Genomic DNA, 20,450 nt, shown 5'->3' with positions numbered 1-20,450 from the left:
AGTATCGAATACAAGCACACATGAAGTTAGAATGTGGACTTGTTATTAACACAGTGCAACCACAAAGTCCTGATCGTGTGAACAGTTGAATACAGATGTTCACATGCTTCAACAAAATAATTATTTTTTTCTTGTATACAAAATAACACGACCACACAGGAAACCAGAAACTTTGTTGAATTCACAAGCCACCTCAAGTATTTTACAAAGTCACTTACATAATGCACAAAATGACCTCCTCTTCTATGTGCAGCTAAAGAACTGAACTGTGCTTTCAACACACTAAATAGCAATAAATGACAAAAAGCTCCATTTAAACTACAGCTATACGTTATTGTCAATGTGCATTTACATGGTACATAGAATAAAAACAGCCATAAACTGTGCAGTTATGTACTTCACTCTTAATTTGAGCCAAGACTAGCACTTTGGAAACCAGAGTTGAAGAGTGCAGCCAATCAGAGCATTCCTATTAGGCTGTTGGAACTTCTCAGTTACTATGACGTTATGCAGCAAAAACCATAAATCTAACAAATTATCTTGGAATACAACAACTTGTATTTATATAGCACCTTTAACGTAGTAAGCGTCCCAAGGCGCTTCACAGGAGCTTCAAACTTTTGATGTATCCAAGTTACTTATAAGCACATTTCTGCTTTTGAAAAGATCACAGAAAAGCATAATCGAACAAGCATCACAATTCTCAATCCTCGTCTTAGTGAGAGTTTGGTTTAGTTAGTAGCACCTTTGAGTCAGAAGGCTTGTGGTTCAAGCCCCATTCAAGGACTTGAGCACATAGTTGATGCTGGCACTTCAGTGTAGCACTGAGGGAATTCTGCATTGTAAGAGGCACCATCCTTAGGATGAGTTTAAACTGAGGCCTTGTAGGCCTGCTCAGTGGATGTTAAAAAGATTGCATGGCAATTATTTAACAACAACAAAAAAAGAGCAGTGTTCTTGTAGTGTCTGGGCCAACATTCATCCCTCAACCACAACAGATTAACTGCTATGTTACATTTGTTTAATTTACTGTCTGAGAGACTTTGCTGTGTGTATGTTGGCTAACAAACGTTTGGCTAACAACATGGCTACATTTCAAAAGTAATTAATTAGCTGTGATACATCCTGAATTGGTGAAAGGTGCTATATAAATGTAAATTCTTTCTTCTTCATCTTTCTTGCAACAGGTTACAAGAGTGTTCATAGATCATGCTTTTCCTACACAACTCCACCCAAAAAAATGCGCAAGTGAAAATATACCAACAACCTCCATTTATATAGCGTCTTTAATGTTTAAATAAAACTTTAAGGTGCTGCACAGATTGGCCTATGGAAAAGGAAATTGAGCCAGCAAAGGGGTGATTAAGAGAGGGGGTCCAGAGCTTGGTCAAAGTGATGAGTTTTGAGCAGGCTTTTAAAGAGAGAGTCGTGCAGAGTTTAGGGAGGAAAAAATGCCAAGAAAAATATTAAACACAATGAACTCATTTTTACAATTGAACAAAATGTATCAAATTGTCAAGTATGCTTTTAGCAGTCCATGACTTTGAACGATACATGCTACTCAATGTGGCATTTTAGATCTTAGAAGGCAAAGTTGATCAGAATACAAACAGGAACCACACAGGTTATTGATTTGGCAGCAATGCTTCTGGTATCTAACTCAAAACAAGTTTTTCATGTAAAATACAGGAACCCTGCAGATACAGAAGAATTGTAGATAAAGGGGGTATAGAAGTAAGTGCCTGCTTCAAAGTTTATTTGAATTACAGCCTCAAACCGAGGTGAAGTTTTTGACTATCCGGGTACAGTATGTGGTGTGGGGATTGTGACATACTGTTAGAGCCTCGTTATGTAGTCAGTCTTGCTTTTGCAATACGTATTCAAAAGTCACCATTCCATTCTGACACTGGGAGAATTAAATGGACCCTTTATTATACATTTCTGACTATACAGCTACTCCTTTCTGGAGTTTATGGCATCTCACATCTCTCTAGTTTATTTAAATTGCATTTAAAACCCCGTGTTCTGACTTTGGTATTGTTTTATTTGGTTTTCCTTCACAATGTGTTCAAACAGTTGCAAAAGACAACAATACCAAGGTATAGGAGCTACTTCTATACATACAGGGAATTTTAATAGCTCTTCACTTAATCACAAGTTGAATTTTTGTTAGTGAAAAATAAAATTCTGCCCAAAAAGTTGCCCCATCAATTTAAGGCTCTTTTTTAAAAAAAAAACCCTAGCTCTTGAAATATTTTCAGATTGATCAAAAATGTAGGTTTTGACTTGCAACTTTCTTTTGAAAAATGACTATTTTTAACTTTACTGTTCCAAAATGTGGCTTTAAATGTATGCACCTCATACCATCTTTAAAATAGTCATTTCCATCTCCCTTCATTTTCTCTATTCAACAGTAGCAAGACCGAAGAGCTTGTGGCAGTGGCTGAAGACAATGGCTTCAGTCTTCTCCATGTTGAGTTGGAGGAAATATTGACTTATCCACGACTTGATGTCAGCCAGCAGTTTAACAGCTTGGAGACGGTCGAGAGTGGTAGAGCTGGATATCATTAGCATATACAGTATGTGAAAGTTGGCCTCACGCCTGCAACCACGTCACGGAGTGGCAGCGTGTTGATAAAGAGGAGTGAGTCAAGGATAAATCCTTTAAGGAATTCCACAGATGTCTGTGCGGTAAGGGAAGATAGATCATTGCCGCTTTTCACTGGCTGTTCTCGGGTAAGTAGGGATGGAACTAAGCCAGTGCAGTTTCAGGAGATGCACTATGGAGGAGGGGTGCTGGAGGAGGATGCCGTTGTCAACGATACTGAGCTCTGCAGAGGTCAAAGGGGATGAGGAGAAATAAAATACCACAATCACAAAAAGGACACTTTTCATAATTATGGCTAGGGTCGTTTCAACTGGTGTCAAAAGGGTCGAAGCTGGACTGGAGGGATTCGAGCAGGTAATTCTGGGAAAGATGCACAGCACAGTGCTGGGAGGTGACACAATGTTCAAAGACCTTCGGAAAGAGGCGGGGGGAAAAAAGCGAAATACACCCCAACTTCGAGTGCCTTCATAACTAATTCCTCATCCCCGGAACACCTGGTAAATTTATCTTATACATTACTTTTATATTCCTATGATAGGGTGCCACAAAACAGTACGCAATACTCAAACTGCAGCCTAACTTAAGTTCTTGTATAAGTTCAACGTTACTTCCTAACTTCTGTATTCTATGCCTCTACATATAAAACAAGGACTTGGCTTGCCTTTTTTATGGTGTACAGGTTCTGCAGATAGCATCATGCATCTGTAAAGTTTTATCTATAGTCTCTTGGAATACACCAAAATGTAAACAAGCACAACAGTATAATCCTTTGAGTAATGATGGCAACATACTAACGAGCAGCCTTTTCTAACAACACTTGATAAGCTCGAGAAAGGTCCAGCTTAGAAAATAACAGAAAATGCTGGAAATACTCAGCAGGCCAGGCAGCATCCGTGGAGAGAGAAACAGAGTTAACGTTTCAGGTCTGGGACCCTTAGAAAATGTTGTCCTCCGTTAGCTGAGTAAACAGCAATTCAAACTCGGGCATTGAAAACCAGGGATCACAGTCTAAGGATAAGGGGTAGGCCATTTAGGACAGAAATGAGGAATTTCTTCACCCAGAGAGTGGTTAACCTGTGGAACTCTCTACCACAGAAGGCGGTGGAGGCCAATTCATTAAATATATTCAAGAAGGAGTTAGATATATTTCTTAAGGCTAAAGGGATCAAGGGGTATGGGGAGAAAGCAGGGACCGGGTACTGAATTTGGATGATCAGCCATGATCGCACTGAATGGCGGAGCAGGCTCGAGGGGCCGAATGGCCTACTCCTGCTCCTATCTTCTATGTTTCTATGAAAACTAAGGGGCTTGCAAATCCTGATTTATGATAACTTTATAATCACAAGTTCTAATACCACTAGAATCATGCGTAGTGCACCGACGATTCATTTTTCCCCAACCCCAATTAGCCTTCTAGCCTGATTCAGCTCCTGAATTTTTTTTTAAATATAAAAAGCTGGGGAGTTTTTAAAAAAATAAAAAGCAGTTACAGACTTGGATGAAAGAAATTCAGCGTGGCATCTGTTTTTCATCTCGCAATTTACCTTTGTTGCCAGGCACAGTCAGACTGCGTCAAATACTGCATACTTCAGTAATAAGTGTTCGTTTTAGGTCCGTCAATTCTTTTGTTAAATTAACGGTATAAGTGGCCATAAGTTTCTTCAAATAAAGCCAGGCTGCTACTTCAAACAGTACGAGAAATGAAGACAGGCCTCTGATCCTCATGCCACAAATGATAAGCACCACCTGTCCTGTATATGATTTTAAAACAATTATATCTTGGGAGTGGATAATGAAGCTCCTGAGTCGAATACCTTTAACAACTTTTATTCACAATTTACAGTGTGATAAAAGTTTGAGTTTGCCTCAGATTCCAACAACTTAAGACTAAAAAAAAATCACTCCTTTTCCCAGCCGACTTACTGTCATTACGAAACAGTGGCTTTCCTCTCTGCTAATTGTGGCAATATTTTCAGGTTTTGTTTAAACCAGTGATTTTTCTGCACTTCTTGCTTCCATTACACACTTGAAAATCCTTGAGAAATGAGGATTCAAGTTTTGTTTTTCTCAGTTTAGTTGGAACACTTTCTACTTACACGTCCAAGCTCATTACTTGGATGGAGTGTTTCTTAGCAACATCTGCAATTTTATCTGCATATGATATTCTTCCAATCCGCTGATGGCAGAACCGTCTGGAAATTCCATTCTTCCCATGGTACCATGCTGATTTAATTCTGTACCTTCACTAACTTCAAATACATTCCCGTCATCAGTTTGTGGAATTTTTATTAGTTTTAGTGACGTCTTTTCTGGACTTTCACTAATTTTTTTTTTTTTTTTTTAATTCGTTCACGGGATGTGGGCGTCACTGGCAAGGCCAGCATTTATTGCCCATCCCTTATTGCCCTTGAGAAGGTGGTGGTGAGCCACCTTCTTAAACCGCTGCAGTCCGTGTGGTGAAGGCACTCCCACAGTGCTGTTAGGGAGGGAGTTCCCGGGTTTTGACCCAACAACAATGAAGGATCGGTGATATACTTCTAAGTCAGGATGGTGAGAGACTTGGGAGGTGGTGGTGCTCCCATGCACCTGCTGCCCTCGTCCTTCGCCTTCTAGGTGGGAGAGGTCACAAGTTTGGGAAGTGCTGTCGAAGAAGCCTTGGCAAGTTGCTGCAGTGCATCTTGTAGATGGTACACACTGCAGCCACAGTACACCGGAGGTGGAGGGAGTGAACGTTTAAGGTGGTGGATGGGGTGCCAATCAAGCGGTCTGCTTTGTCCTGGATGGTGTCGAGCTTGAGTGTTGTTGCAGCTGCACTCATCAAGCAAGTAGAGTATTCCATCACATTCCTTACTTGTGCCTTGTAGATGGTGGAAAGGCTTTGGGGAGTCACTCGCCGCAGAATACCCAGCCTCTGACCTGCTCTTGTTGTGACAGTATTTATGTGGCTGGTTCAGTTAAGTTTCTGGTCAATGGTGAGCCCCCAGGATGTTGATGGGTGGGGGGGGGGGGGGGGGGGATTTAGACGATGGTAATGCCGGTTGAATGTCATGGGCAGGTGGTTAAACTCTCTCTTGTTGGAGATCATCATTGCCCGGCACGAATGTTACTCGCCACTGATCAGCTCAAGCCTGAATGTTGTCCAGGTCTTGCTGCATACAGGCACGGACTGCTTCTTTATCTGAGGAACACTGTGCAATCCCCACTTCTGACCTTATGATGGAGGGAAGGTCACTAATGAAACAGCAGAAGATGGTTGTGCTGAGGACACTGTTGAGGAACTCCTGCAGTTATGTCCTGGGGCTGAGAAGATTGGCCTCCAACAACCACAACCATCTTCCTTTGTGCTAGGTATGACTCCAGCCAGTGGAGATTTCCCCTGATTCCCATTGACCAGTTTTACTAGGGCTCCTTGATGCCACACTCGGTCAAATGCTGCCTTGATGTCAATGGCAGTCACTCTCACCTCACCTCTGGGATTCAGCTCGTTTGTCCATGTTTGGACCAAGGCTGTAATGAAGTCTGGAGCAGAGTGGTCCTGGCGGAACCCAAACTGAACACCAGTGAGTATGTTATTGGTGAGTAAGTGCTGCTTAATAGCACTGTCAATGATCCCTTCCATCACTTTGCTGATAATTGATGGGGCGGTAATTGGTCAGATTGGATTTATCCTGCTTTTTATGGAGAGGACATACCTGGGCAATTTTCCACATTGCCGGGTAGATGCCAGTGTTGTAGCTGTACTGGAACAGCTTGGCTAGAGGCGCGGCTAGTTCTGGAGCACAAGTCTTCAGCACGACACCCAGGATGTTGTTGGGGCCCAAAGCCTTTGCTGTATTCAGAGTGCTCAGCCGTTTCTTGATAGCACATGGAGTGAATCAAACTGGCTGAAGACTGGCCTTTGTGATGGTAGGGACCTCAGGAGGAGGTCGAGATGGATCATCCACTCGGCACTTGTGGCTGAAGACGGTTGCACATGCTGCAGCCTTGTCGTTTGCAAGTCTCATTAACATAACCAATACCAAAGAAACGTAAGTTGCTTGGAGATACAACAGGCAGAGCTTAAATACAGCATGCCGCACTGGTATACAACTTAACTGAGTGATCCTTCAAAGTGATCTCTCGAAGTGGAAATAGCATTGCCACGTCACAATCATCTAGCCAAGATCAGGCACTCAATGAGGTAGAACACTGACACAGCCTCCTCATCCACCACTGACGGTATAGCAGAAGATCATCATGACAGAGGATTGACTGAAATACGAGAGATAAAGTGACCTTGCGGTCCATTTACACTTATTACAGGAGAAAAAATTATAAGCGGTCATCTGTAGCTCAGTGGCAACACTCGCACCCGAGTCAGTAGATCATGAGTTTAAGCCCCAGCTGCAACATTCCCACCCTTTCAGCAGAAGTGTGCATGCTGATAAGCAACACCCAAGAGCAGACGGTGGAAGAGGAGACAGGCAAGCAAAATTTTTTTTTGTTTTGTTTTGTTTTTTTTAAATGCCATACACGCGCTTCCTACTTGTCCTAAAACGGTTTTAGATCTCGCCACTTTACTGGTCAAATTTCACTAATCTAAGAAAACATTTAATGCACAGCACAGTAGCCTGCCTTGAGGGGGGGGGGGGGGGCAGAATTGATAACTAACTGTAAAACATCATCTAGGTATTAATGCTCTATTTGGGTTGGCTATGTAATAGCTTACAATACACACATCATGTATACCCAAGTGTCACAACCATGTTGTTCTAGTTCCACATTACTCAAGAGCTGGATCAATGAAATATGCACACCAAATAAATCAAGAAGCAATCATGATAAAAGTTGCTCCTCCTCTTTGTTGTATCCAAGCTCCTTTTTAAAAAGGAACTGTTGTGAAGCAAGAGCTTAACTACCTCTCACTATTGTGTACTCTCAAAATCAGAATGCAAAGTATTAAAACCAGGTGACGCCCCAGTACTGTTGTGTAGGTAGCATCAGAATTACAAATACATCCAAGCTTGATTTGCCTACAACAACTAACTATTCTTTTGTGGGCATCTGGCTTCCTAAGTGACACTTACTCAACCGGACAAGCATCTTTGCCCTGTAGTCCTTTGTTTCTGTGTGGCTCTTAGGTCAACCGTGCATGCTGTCTTTTCCAAATCCATGAATGCATGAGCAGCCTCAAGTCATGCAATTTGGTTTATTGTACATCGGGATGTGCTTTTAGAACATCCAGCCATTTGGAGGATGGCAAATAAATACTATAGTTAGAGTTATAATTAACAAATGAACTGCTGAAGTTGTGACGCTGTAGTCTGAAGAGAAGTTACAAATATTCCATTGAGAGAAGTGTTGTCACTATAGTCACCTTGAATTCTAAAAAAAAAAAAAACAATTTACAGGAAATCCACCTTTTGGGTTTCTCAAGTTGAAATATTAGATGTAGTTCTTCTGTTCATCATTCCAAACTATTAGTGAAGAAAGGGGAGATCAGTGAATGACAAAACACAGCCAGCAACCCAACTAGCCAAAGGACCGAAGTACATCCTATAACCACATTCTGGTTTTGTGGCGCCCATCATTTGATTTTTTTTTTGGGTGGGGTGGCAAGAGAACCAGAAGAACCAAAAAAAATTAGAATTGCACACACACCAACAAGCTGGTGCCAGACACGTTCCTTAGTTAGAAATGTTAACATTTAACTGGTCGATTTACCTGTACCAATGTACAAGTAAATATAAACAAAAAAAGTGTGTGTATGTGTGAGAGCAGAAGAGGTGATATTTAGTACAAAGCTTAGTCTTTGAATGGCAAACTATAGATATTGCACTTCAGCCATTTTAAATGAGCAATCAGTAGAATAGAACCAGATGCAAGCTCAATGTGTTTTTCAGTAGCTCAATGCTACTCTACTCTTTAGGGGTGTAATAAAGAACAACATACTGGATAGTGATCAGAGCTTAAACAAGAGTATATATTTTAAGACTGTGCTGTAAAGTTCAGAGTCTACTTTAGTCTACTCTGGTCTTCAACAAATGGATGTAATAGCAAATATCAGCAAATGAATGTTGTCATTATGAATGAGGCCATTGTTCAGTGTAATTTAATAAATCACTAAAGTTTTATCATGTGATAATCAACAGCTTGATAAATAGGAGAGAGCACCCTTCTACATCCCACCTCCTCCATTCTACCCAGAGAGATTATAAATAAAAAGCATTGTCTTTTTATGTTATCAGCAGAACTATTCCAACCCTCAGAACAGTTTATGTACACAGGGACACAAAACCCAAAAGACATCTTGGGAAAACAGCTGTAAAAAGTAATGTAAAAGGGTTAAAGAAGTGTGTGGGTTCTTGATGAAGTTTGCAGTATGTTTTGGCATAATGTAATCAACTTATTTTCTTTAACTCTGCATGCAATGCAGCTTAAGAAACACAAATAAAAAAGGCCTACAAACAAATGTGACACCCACAGTTCACAACTGATCTTTCCACATTGCTGAATAAGAAGTGGGACGGGATTTCTATACTGGCTGAAGATGGCAGCTGCACAAACTCAGGACAAATAATACCATATCAGTAACATTTGACAACATAATGGAGAGTCTTGCAAGGCAACACACAGCCTTTTAAATTCTTATTTTTCAAAACTAGAGCTGCGTTTTTCCCGCTGGGTTAAACCCTGGGAATTTAACATTTTTGAAATTACAAATACAAAACTAGAAGGAATGCAAAAACTCTGTGCAACCAAGTGCTCATTAGTAGAAGCCAGACTATATAAACAAAGTAAATCCTGGTGATTTTGTACAAACTTCACAATGAACAGATCTCGGCTCACTCTTTGACTACAAGAGTGGAGTAGCAGAACATTTAAATTTTGAGACGCGATGAAATAAACTTCCTACTTTCTTAAATAAATAAGTCACCACCAAGAGATGAGGGGCTGGGTCGTTCACTCTGCCTATTTTACACCCCATATCCCTGCCCCTGCCCAGGCCTGCCACTTTGTCTATTCCCAGTCTTCTATTATTCTTCCTGATACCAGTTTTTCTTGCTCTTAATGTACGTACCACACTCCCAGTGCTTCCATTTTCCTCAGGTAACGGCAGGAGGTGAAGAACAGTGGGAGGCAACCCAAGCAGTTCATTAAAGCAGAATTGAGCCAGAGTACAGGCTGGGAGGGAAACTTACTGTACTGTCTCGTCCTTGCATAACATTCCTTTACTGCTACTGGACCTGAATACCATTCGCAATATTATGATGTCCTCCTACTTGCTATTTTTTTTATGTAGGCTATCACCCACAAAACAGTTTCTTAAAATTCACATGAACTCATTAAGCTTTCATTCACTAATATCACCAATGTAACTTTTAGGCTTTGATCTCAAAATGATAGCGTATTTGAAGAGTGTTAAAAAAGCTCTTCATTACAATGATTGGCTCAGAGCATTAAAATCTTGGTCAGATGTTCGCCTGCAGCACCTTGACCTTGTGTTATTTGCCGTCTTGCACTTACGCAGCCTCTTGTACTTTTCTGGATTCCACAAGGGAATGAGGTGGTCCATTCAGGTTCAAAACTTGAGACTTGCCACTTTTGATACAAGGAATAGGTTCGATTGCAATTTCTCTTTGCCTCAATTATTCTACCCCTTCATTAATATGTCAACTACAAAATTGCAACTTAATTAAAATTAAGTGGATCAATTTGCTCACTGAGCTATACTATAAAGTCTCATCTGAAAAAGCATTCAATGACAGCCATGCATTCCAGCAAAGGCTAGAACAGCCAAGGACGAGATGTTCCTAAACCATTCATCAGATGTCACCATTACATTTTATGGAAGTCTTACTCTCTTACTCATTTTTGGATTTAGAATAGCCATTGACCAATCCCACAGGCAACCCCTCTGTCTACATCCCAGAGTGCATTTACTACGTAATTTTTTTAATGCCCCAGGATTGAACAAAGGACTTGTAACTTTTTCAGCTTAATGATTTTATCACATGGCCTCGCATGATCTTCCCTGACTTTGGAAGGCAGCACAATAAGACTATAATGTAGGTTTTAGAGGGAGAGAGAAAAATAGTTTGGTCGGGCAGGAGCAGACCGAAGGAAATAATCCATGTACCAGGACAGTCTTCTTTGCGTAGTTTGGGGAAAAGGTAGAAGCCATTCAACTCTCACAACTATGTAAAAAAAAGTATTTAATGGCATTGAAGTGAACCCAGAATACTACTTTGTTTGCCTAGGAAGACAATAAAATTACATTAGCGAAAAGTAAATTTAGTTCAGATTTTAGGAAAAACACACAGTAAACATTTGGAATGATCTTCCAGATCAGGTAGATGCAGCGGGATGCTTGACTGGGCAAGCTAACATGCTGGATTGATGAGCTCTTTGACTTTTCTGATGCCCTTATTTGGTCATTTGTTCTATGAACTGCTTGGAGATGCTAAAGGCACTTTAGAATTATGTGTTTCTTAAAATGAAATATGGATTTCCCTGCATCCCTGGCACATAAACAGCATGAAAGAAAGTCTTAATCACATTGCTCTCATTAAAAAAAATTGTGTCTAGTTGCAGCGGGACCAATGGAGACCTGCCTCATATGTTGGCCAAGTGACTTATTTTCTTGCTGGGAGCAATGAACTGGCAGGCTGCTGAGTGTGACTCAGAAAAATTGGAATTTATCTAAAAAATGAAAAAAAGGTAAAACAAAAAGGAGGGGGGGGGGTCTTTTAATTCCGAAGTACTTGCTATGAACCCATCCATTGTCCCATTGTTCTTCAAAATGAGCTTACAAGCAAAATGCTTTGGATCAATAAAACTTTTGCAACACCAACATACTACTGCTGCACAATGTGTAGTTATATATTACATCCATTTTAGTACTGATCGGCCTCTATAGTCTTGGCTTTCAGAATTATTTATCCTAGACACATTTTAAATCGGTTATGTCAAATACCGTGGATGATACCAGAGTAGTGGCAGACTAAATTTGCAAGGTCAGGATTACTGCAGCTCATTTCCATCTGGATCGTGATTAAAAACCATCAACTCTGTAAACCAAACTTCAGCAAAATGTTGACACTAACGGCTTTGAGCCGAGAAGTACTCGCAGAATCTCTTAACACAAGAGCAAGTGCACCCCACCGAGCAGCACTAAATCAAAACTCCTCATTCAAATCACACAAACCATTCTTCGTCAAAACTATTCATTCCTCTCAAGACCTATTCTCTCTCTTTCTCCTCCCTCCGAACTCTTTCCTCTGGTTTTGCTGAATAAGGAAAATGGACAAAACTCACGTCGACCAATTTAGTCTCCATTCCCCAAGGAATTTGCTCCAAACATCAAAGGGCTCTGGCGCCCTCAGACAATAGAGCTGGAAATGGGAGACCCTGAGAAGCGCAGCATTTTTAACACATTTAAGTCCTTACTTTAATAACGTGCAACAACAAAAAGGGCAATTAATGTTCTGTCCTGCTTATAGTAAAACAAAATTGCCAAATTATTTAAGCGACCGTTATTATCTTTTGTTCACAAACCCATTCTTTCTGCGTCACACACAAACAAAAAAGTTCGATTGCAACCGTTCCCCCCCCATCACGTCCACCAAAGTAACGGCTTGGATTACCGGCGGCGCGGTTGCATTATTTTTTCCACCAAGGCTGTTAATATTTACCTTGTTTCGCACTTCGGCGGTCAGCCCGTACGCGGGACCTCTGTTGAAGTGAGCCATTGTGTGTGTGTGTGTGAGAGAGAGAGTGGGGGGAAGAGAGCGAGACTGGATGGAACGGACGGGAGGTTCCAATCCCCGGGGCAACAGCGCGTTCTAGAACCCGGGGGCGATTGTCGATGGAACGTTGTTAAAGGTCGGGGCGATTGTCGATGGAACGCGGGCGATTGTTGTCGATGTCCCAACGCTCCAAGCTGCGCCGGCTCCTCGTGCGGATGCTGCCTCTCATCAATCGCTCGCTCACATACACACAATGCGAACACAGGCTCTGCCCCTCGCGATTGGAGCAGCAACCCGACCAATCGCTTTCCTAGCCTTGGAAGCCCCCCGCAGCTGGCAGGCTGCCACTACTCCAGAGCCACTCCCGCCGGGGACTCTTTGGTGGCCGGGGTTGGGGGTGGAGGAGAGGATGAGGAGCCAGCTCTTGTCTGTCTGGGAGGGGGAGGGAAGAGGGAGAAAGTACAGTAGCTGGGCAGTGAGCTCCTTTGTGTTTAGTGGGGGTGACGAGGGAGGGACCCCGGGGGCTGGGTAGGCAGCACCCTCCCCCTGTTGAGGATCCAAGGACGGGCTACTGTCCAAGGGATAACGAAAGGAAGAGGAGCCAGGCAGCAAGTCCCGATCTCCCCCCGCCCTGTGTGGGGACAGGAAAACTCAGCTCCCTCTGGAGAGAGATAGGGAAATGTTCTTTCCCCAGAGTTCAGGATATTCCGGGAATTTTTTTTAATGTTGTTTACGAATCTTACACTCGGTAGATCTTTGTTTCTGCTGATTTTATTCTACTGACAGACACCCTGGTTTATATTGCTTACCCTAAGTGGCAATCGGAACAGAACGTTCAGATTTTGCTCAGATCCTTGTTAATTTCGCGTTCAAATTTTCACTACATCTAACATTCCTAAATAAACTTCACATTGTTTTCCTTGTAATACATTTTGAAAATGAATGTGCTGAAAATAGAATGCTGATATATTTCTTAAGGCTAAAGGGATCAAGGGGAGAAAGCAGGGACAGGGTACTAAACTTGGATGATCAGCCATGATCTCATTGAATGGCGGAGCAGGCTCGAGGGGCCGAATGGCCTACTGCTGCTCCTATCTTCTATGTTTCTATGCACTATATTACTGGATGAGTGGAGTATAAGAGAGGATATGTCATGCTGAAACTGTTATCGAGTGCTTTGGTTAGACAGCAGTTTGAGTACTGTGTCTAGTGTCAGTCACAAAAACACAAGGAAGGTGCAGTATTCAATTCCTCAAGGAGATAAGAGGACACTGATCCTTAATAAAAACAGAAAATGCTGGAAATACTCAGCAGGTCAGGCAGCATCTGTGGAGAGAGAAACAGAGTTAACGGTTCAGGTCAATGACCATTGGTCAGAACTGGAAAAAGTTAGAGATGTAACAGATTTTAAGCAAGTGCAGGGGCAGGGAAAGGAGAGCGGCGAGGAAAGAACAAAAGGGAAGGTCTGTGTTAGGGTGGAAGGCAGGAGAGATTGAATGACAAAAGGGATGATAGTACAAAGCAAAAGGAGATGGTAATGAAACAAGTAAAGAAACAAAAGATGGGTCTAGAAGAGGTGTAACTGGGAATGGCAGAATCATCAACAGCTGCTGTCTGGAAAAAAAATAGGGGCAGCTGTAAAAGCGAGTTTTGGTAGATACCTGATCAAACACGAGAAGGGAAACAGAAAGCAATGAAGATGAACAAGGTAAAAGAGACAAATGGAAATCCCGTTGGAGCGAAGAGCGGAACTTCTTCAAGGTGGGCATTCCTACAAGAGAAGTGGCAGTGAGTTAAACACTAATACAAAAGCAAAATACTGCAGATGCTGAAAATCTGTAATAAAAACCGAAAATACTGGAAATGCTCAGCAGTTCATAAGAAAATAAAAATTAGGAGTGGGAGTAGGCCATACGGCCCCTCGAGCCCACTCCGCCATTCAATAAGATGATGGCTGATCTTCATCCTCAACTCCACTTTCCTGCACTATCCTCATATCCCTTGATTCCCCTAGAGTTCAAAAATCTATCTATCTCAACCTTGAATATACTGAACGACTGAACATCCACAACCCTTTGGGGCAGAGAATTCCAAAGATTCACAACCCTCTGAGTGAAGAAGTCCCTCCTCGTCACAGTTTTAAAAGTTAAAAGGCCAACCCCTTATTCTGAGACTATGCCCCATAGTTCTGGACTCTCCAGCCATGGAAAACAATCTCTCAGCATCTATGCTGTCAATTCCCCTCAGAGTCTTATACATTTCAATGAGATCACCTCTTCTAAATTCCAAAAAGTATAGGCCGAATCTACACAATCTCTCCTGATAGGACAGCCCTCTCATCCCAGGGATCAGTCTAGTGAACCTTCGTTGAACCGCCTCTAAGGCAAGTATATGCTTCCTTAGCTAAGGAGACCAAAACTGTGCACAGTACTCCAGGTGTGGGCTCACCAAAGCCCTGTACAATTGTAGCAAGACTTCCTTACTCTTTTACATAGAAACATAGAAGGTAGGAGCAGGAGTAGGCCGTTCGGCCCCTTGAGCCTGCTCCGCCATTCGATGAGATCATGGCTGATCATCCAAACTCAGTACCCTGTTCCTGCCTTCTCCCCATATCCCTTGATACCTTTAGCTCTAAGAAATATATCTAACTCCTTCTTGAATATATTTAAAGACTTGGCCTCAACCGCCTTCTGTGGTAGAGAATTCCACAGGTTCACCACTCTCTGGGTGAAGAAATTCTTCCTCATCTCTGTCCTAAATGGCTCACCCCTTATCCTTAGACTGTGACCCCTGGTTCTGGACTCTCCAACCATCGGGAACATTCTACCTGCATCTAGTTTGTCCAGACCTATCAGAATTTTATAAGTTTCGATGAGATCCCCTCTCATTCTTCTAAACTCCAGCGAGTATAAGCCCAATCGACCCAATCTCTCCTCATACGTCATTCCTGCCATCCCAGGGATCAGCCTTGTGAATCTTCGCTGCACTCCCTCCATGGCAAGAACATCCATCCTCAGATAAGGTGACCAAAACTGCACACAGTACTCAAGGTGTGATCTCACCAAGGCCCTGTGCAACTGCAGCAGGACATCCTTGCTCCTGTACTCAAACCCTTTTGCTATGAAGGCCAACATACCATTTGCCTTCTTCACCGCCTGCTGCACCTGCATGCTTACCTTCAGCGACTGGTGCACAAGAACACCCAGGTCTCGTTGCACTTCCCCTTCTCCCAATTTATTGCCATTCAGATAATAGTCTGCCTTTCTGTTTTTGACACCAATGTGGATAACCTCGCATTTATCCACATTATATTGCATCTGCCACGTTTCTGCCCAATCACCCAACCTGTCCAAATCATCCTGGAGTTTCTCGGTATCCTCCTCGCAGCACACACGCCCACCCAGCTTTGTGTCATCTGCAAACTTGGAGATATTACATCTAGTTCCCTTATCTATATCATTAATGTATATTGTGAATAGCTGGGGTCCAAGGACCGATCCCTGCGGTACCCCAAAGGTCACTGCCTGCCACTCGGAAAAAGACCCGTTAATTCCTACTCTCTGCTTTCTGTCCGCCAACCAGTTCTCTATCCAAGTCAATACCTTGCCCCCAATCCCATGTGCCTTAACTTTACACACTAATCTCTTATGCGGGACCTTATCGAAAGCCTTTTGAAAGTCCAAATACACCACATCTACTGGTTCTCCCTTATCTATTTTCCCAGTTACATCCTCAAAAAATTCCAGTAGATTAGTCAAGCACGATTTACCTTTTGTAAATCCATGTTGACTTTGTCCGATCCTGTCACTGTTTTCCAAGTGCTCAGCTATTACATCTTTTATAATGGACTCTAGCATTTTCCCCACTACCGATGTCAGGCTTACCGGTCTGTAATTCCCCGCTTTCTCTCTACCACCCTTTTTGAATAGTGGGGTAACATTAGCTACCCTCCAATCCATGGGTACAGTTCCAGATTCCAGCGAATTTTGGAAGATGATCAGCAATGCATCTACTATTTCTGGGGCCACTTCCTTAAGTACCCTAGGATGTAGATTATCAGGCCCTGGGGATTTATCGGCCTTCAATCCCATCAATTTCCCCAACACCATTTCCCTACAAATACTGATTTCTTTCAGTTCCTCCCTCTCATCAGACCCTATGCTCTCCAACATCTCTGGGAGGTTATTTGTGTCCTCCTTTGTGAAGACAGAACCAAAATATGCATTTAATTGGTCTGCCATTTCTTTGTTCCCCATTATAACTTCCCCTGCAAGGGACCTACACTTGATTTCACTCATCTTTTTCTCTTCACATATCTATAAAAGCTCTTACAGTCAGTTTTTATGTTCCCTGCCAGCTTACTTTCATATTCTATTTTCCCCTTCTTAATTAATCCCTTTGTCCTCCTTTGTTGAATCCTAAACTGCTCCCAATCCTCAGGGTTACTGCTTTTTCTGGCCAATTTATATGCCCTCTCCTTGGATCTTGTTATCCCTAATTTCCCTTGTTAGCCACGGTTGAGTCATCCTTTTTGTTTTATTTTTATGCCAAACAGGGATGAACAACTTCTGTAGTTCATCCATGCGGTCTTTGAATGTTTGCCATTGCCTATCCACCGTCAACCCTTTGAGTGACATTCCCCACTCAATCCTACCCAATTCGCACCTCTAACCCCCTAGTAATAAAGACCAACGTGCCATTTGCCTTCCTAATTGCTTGCTGTACCCGCATGCTAACTTTCTGTGTTTCCTGTACGAGGACACCTAAATGTCTCTGAACACCAACATTTAATAGCTTCTCACCATTTAAAAAATATTTTGTTTTTCTATTCTTCTTACCAAAGTGAATAACCTCACATTTCCCTACATTATACTCCACCTGCCACCTTATTGCCCACTCACTTAACCTGTCTATATCCCTTTGCAGGCTCTTTGTGTCCTCCTCACAGCTTACTTTCCCACCTAGCTTTGTATCATCAGCAAACTTGGATACATTACACTCTGTCCCTTCATCTAAGTTATTAATATAGATTGTAAGTAGCTGAGGCCCCAGCACTGATCCTTGCGGCACCCCACTAGTTGCAGCCTGCCAATCTGAAAATGACCCGTTTATCCCAACTCTCTGCTTTCTGTCCATTATCCAATCCGCTATCCATGCTAATACCTTACCTCCAACCCCTTGAGCCCTTGTATTGCGTAACAACCTTTTATGTGGCACCTTATCGAATGCCTTTTGGAAATCCAAATATACTGCATCCACTGGTTCCCCTTTATCTACCCTGCTAGTTACATCCTCAAAAAACTCTAATAAATTTGTCAAACACGATTTCCCTTTCATAAAACCATGCTGATTCTGCCTAATCATCTTATGATTTTCTAAGTGCCCTGTTACCACTTCCTTAATAATGGATTCCAGCATTTTCCTGATGACTGATGTCAGGCTGACTGGCCTGTAGTTCCCTGTTTTCTCTCTCCCTCCTTTCTTGAATAGCGGGGTTACATTAGCTACCTTCCAATCTATTGCGATCTTTCCAGGATCTAGGGAATTTTGGAAGATCACAACCAATGCATCCACTATCTCTTCAGCCACCTCTTTTAGAACCCTAGGATGTAGTCCATCAGGTCCAACGGATTTGTCGGCTTTTAGTCCCGTTAGTTTCCCAAGTACTTTTTCTCTACTGATATTAATTACTTTAAGTTCCTCACTCTCACTAACCCCTTGGTTCCCCATTATTTTTGGTATACATTTTGTGTCTTCTAATGTGAAGACAGATACAAAATATTTATTTAAGGTCACCGTCATTTCCTTGTTCCCCAATATAAGTTCTCCTGTCTCAACCTCTAAAGGACCAATGCTTGCATTTGCTACTCTCTTCCTTTTAAAATACTTGTAGAAGCTCTTACAATCTGTTCTTATATTTCTTGCTAATATTCCATTTTCCCCTTTATATCAACTTTTTGGTCATCCTTTGCTGGTTTCTAAAGCTCTCCCAATCATCAGGCTTACTACTATTCTTCGCAACATGGATCACTGGTCCTGTGGATTTTTTATTTCTCAATGGAATGTATATTCGTTGAGAATATTGCGGGGGTGGCAAATAGTGAGGATGATACCAATCAACTGCAACAGGACATAGAAAGGCTAGCAGAATGGGCAGACAAGTGGCAGATGGAATTTAATACAGAGAAGTGTGAGGTGATGCATTTTGGCAGAAGGGAGAGGCAATATACACTTAATGGCACAGTTTTAAAGAGTGTGCAGGGTTAGAGGAATCTGGGAGTTCATGTGCCTAGGTCCCTGAATCTGGCAGGACATATTGAGAGAATGGTTAACAAAGCATATGGGATCTTGGGCTTCATAAATAGAGGTATTGAGTACAAAAGTAGAGAAGTTATGCTGAACCTTTATAAAGCACTGGTTAGGCCACAACTGAAGTATTGCATCCAGTTCTGGTCACCACACTTTAGGAAGGATGTGAAGGCCCTTGAGAGAGTGCAGAGGAGATTTACCAGAATGGTTCCGGGGATGGGAGATCTTAGCTACAAGGACAGGTTGGAGAAGCTGGATTTGTTTTCATTAGAGCAAAGGAGGTTGAGGGGTGATTTGATAGAAGTGTACAAGATTATGATGGGTTTGGATAGGCTAGACGGGGAAAGGCTGTTCCCACTAGTTTATGGTACAAGGACTAGGGGACACAGATTTAAGGTTTTGGGCAAGAGATACAGGGGGGATGTGAGGAAAAACTTTTTACACAGCGAGTGGTGATGACCTGGAATTTGCTGCCGACGGAAGTGGAGGAAGCAGAGACACTCAGTGTTTTCAAGGGGAGACTGGATAGGCACTTGAGGGAAATAAATTGCAGGGGATAGAGCAGGGAAATGGGACTGACTGGACTGCTCTACAGAGAGCCGGCATGGACTCGGTGGGATGAATGGTCTCCTTCTGTGCCATTATGACTCTATGATTTCTTTAAATGTTTTCCACTGCTTATCTACCATCATACCTTTTAATCTAGTTTTCCAATCTACCTTAGCCAACTCACCCCTCATACCTATGTAATTGGCTTTATTTAAGTTTAAGAATATAGTTTTGGATTTAAGAATGTCACTCTAAAACTTAATGTGAAATTCTATCATATTATGATCACTCTTCCCTAGAGGATCCTTTACTATGAGATTACTAATTAACCCTGTCTCATTACACAAAACTAGATCTAAAATAACCTGTTCCCTGGTCAGTTCCATAACAAATTGTTCTAGGAAACTGTCTCGAATGCATTCTATGAACTCGTCCTCCAGACTATGCTTGCCAATTTGATTTGCCCAATCTATTTGAAGATTAAAGTCCCCCATAATTATTGCATTACCTTTATTACAAGCTCCTATTATTTCTTGATTAATACTCTGTCCTACGGTATAGCTACTGTTAGGGGGCCTATAACCTACTCCCACCACTGTTTGCTGCCCCTTGTTATTTCTTCTCTCCACCCATCTCAATTCTACTTCTTGATCTTCTGAGCCAAGATCCTTTCTCGCTACTGTCCTTAAGTCATCCTTAATTATCAGGGCTACCCCACATCCTGTTCTAGCCCGCCTGTCTTTTTAAAACGTCAAGTACCCTGGAATATTTAATTTCCAACCTTGGTCACCTTGTAACCATGTCTCTGTAGCAGAATGGATAGCTAGCTGGCTTCAAGGCAGAAAGCAGAGCGTGGGGGTAAAGGGTAACTATTCACAGTGGCAGAAGGTAGGAAGTGGTGTTCCACAAGGATCAGTGCTGGGATCACTGCTGTTCACAATTTATATTCATGATTTAGACCTTGGAATCAAAAACACAATTTCTAAATTTGCGGATGACACCAAATTGGGGGGCATAGCCAATACTGAGGAGGACTGCAACAAATTACAAGAAACATTAATAAACTTGCAGAATAGGCAATTAATTGGCAAATGAAATTCAACACAGATAAATGTGAGGTATTACATTTTGGTAAGAAATATAGGGAGGTCACATATTACTTGGAAAATAAGAATCTAAAGGAACAAAGGGATCTAGGAGTACAAATACACAAATAACTAAAAGTATCGATACAGGTTAACAAGGCCATAAAAAAG

General features: G+C 42.0%; 1 protein-coding gene across 1 annotated transcript in view; it reads right to left on the bottom strand.

Annotated features, from left to right (window-relative positions):
* The window catches only part of cnn3a (calponin 3, acidic a), a 66,215-nt gene extending 53,581 nt beyond the window's left edge, over positions 1-12,634 (bottom strand). The window contains exon 1 of the mRNA XM_085983283.1: positions 12,283-12,634. Coding sequence (XP_085839409.1) covers positions 12,283-12,339 — 57 coding nt within the window. The 5' untranslated portion in view covers positions 12,340-12,634. The remainder of the gene's footprint in view (positions 1-12,282) is intronic.
* Positions 12,635-20,450: the final 7,816 nt, after the last annotated feature.

This window comes from Somniosus microcephalus, chromosome 3 (genome assembly GCF_052327205.1).
Source record: "Somniosus microcephalus isolate GS21.2 chromosome 3, FLI_Smic_1.0, whole genome shotgun sequence".
In the NCBI taxonomy this organism is placed as follows: Eukaryota; Metazoa; Chordata; class Chondrichthyes; order Squaliformes; family Somniosidae; genus Somniosus; species Somniosus microcephalus.
Note: the sequence above shows the minus strand (reverse complement) of the source record. Positions and strands in the feature narration are given on the sequence as shown.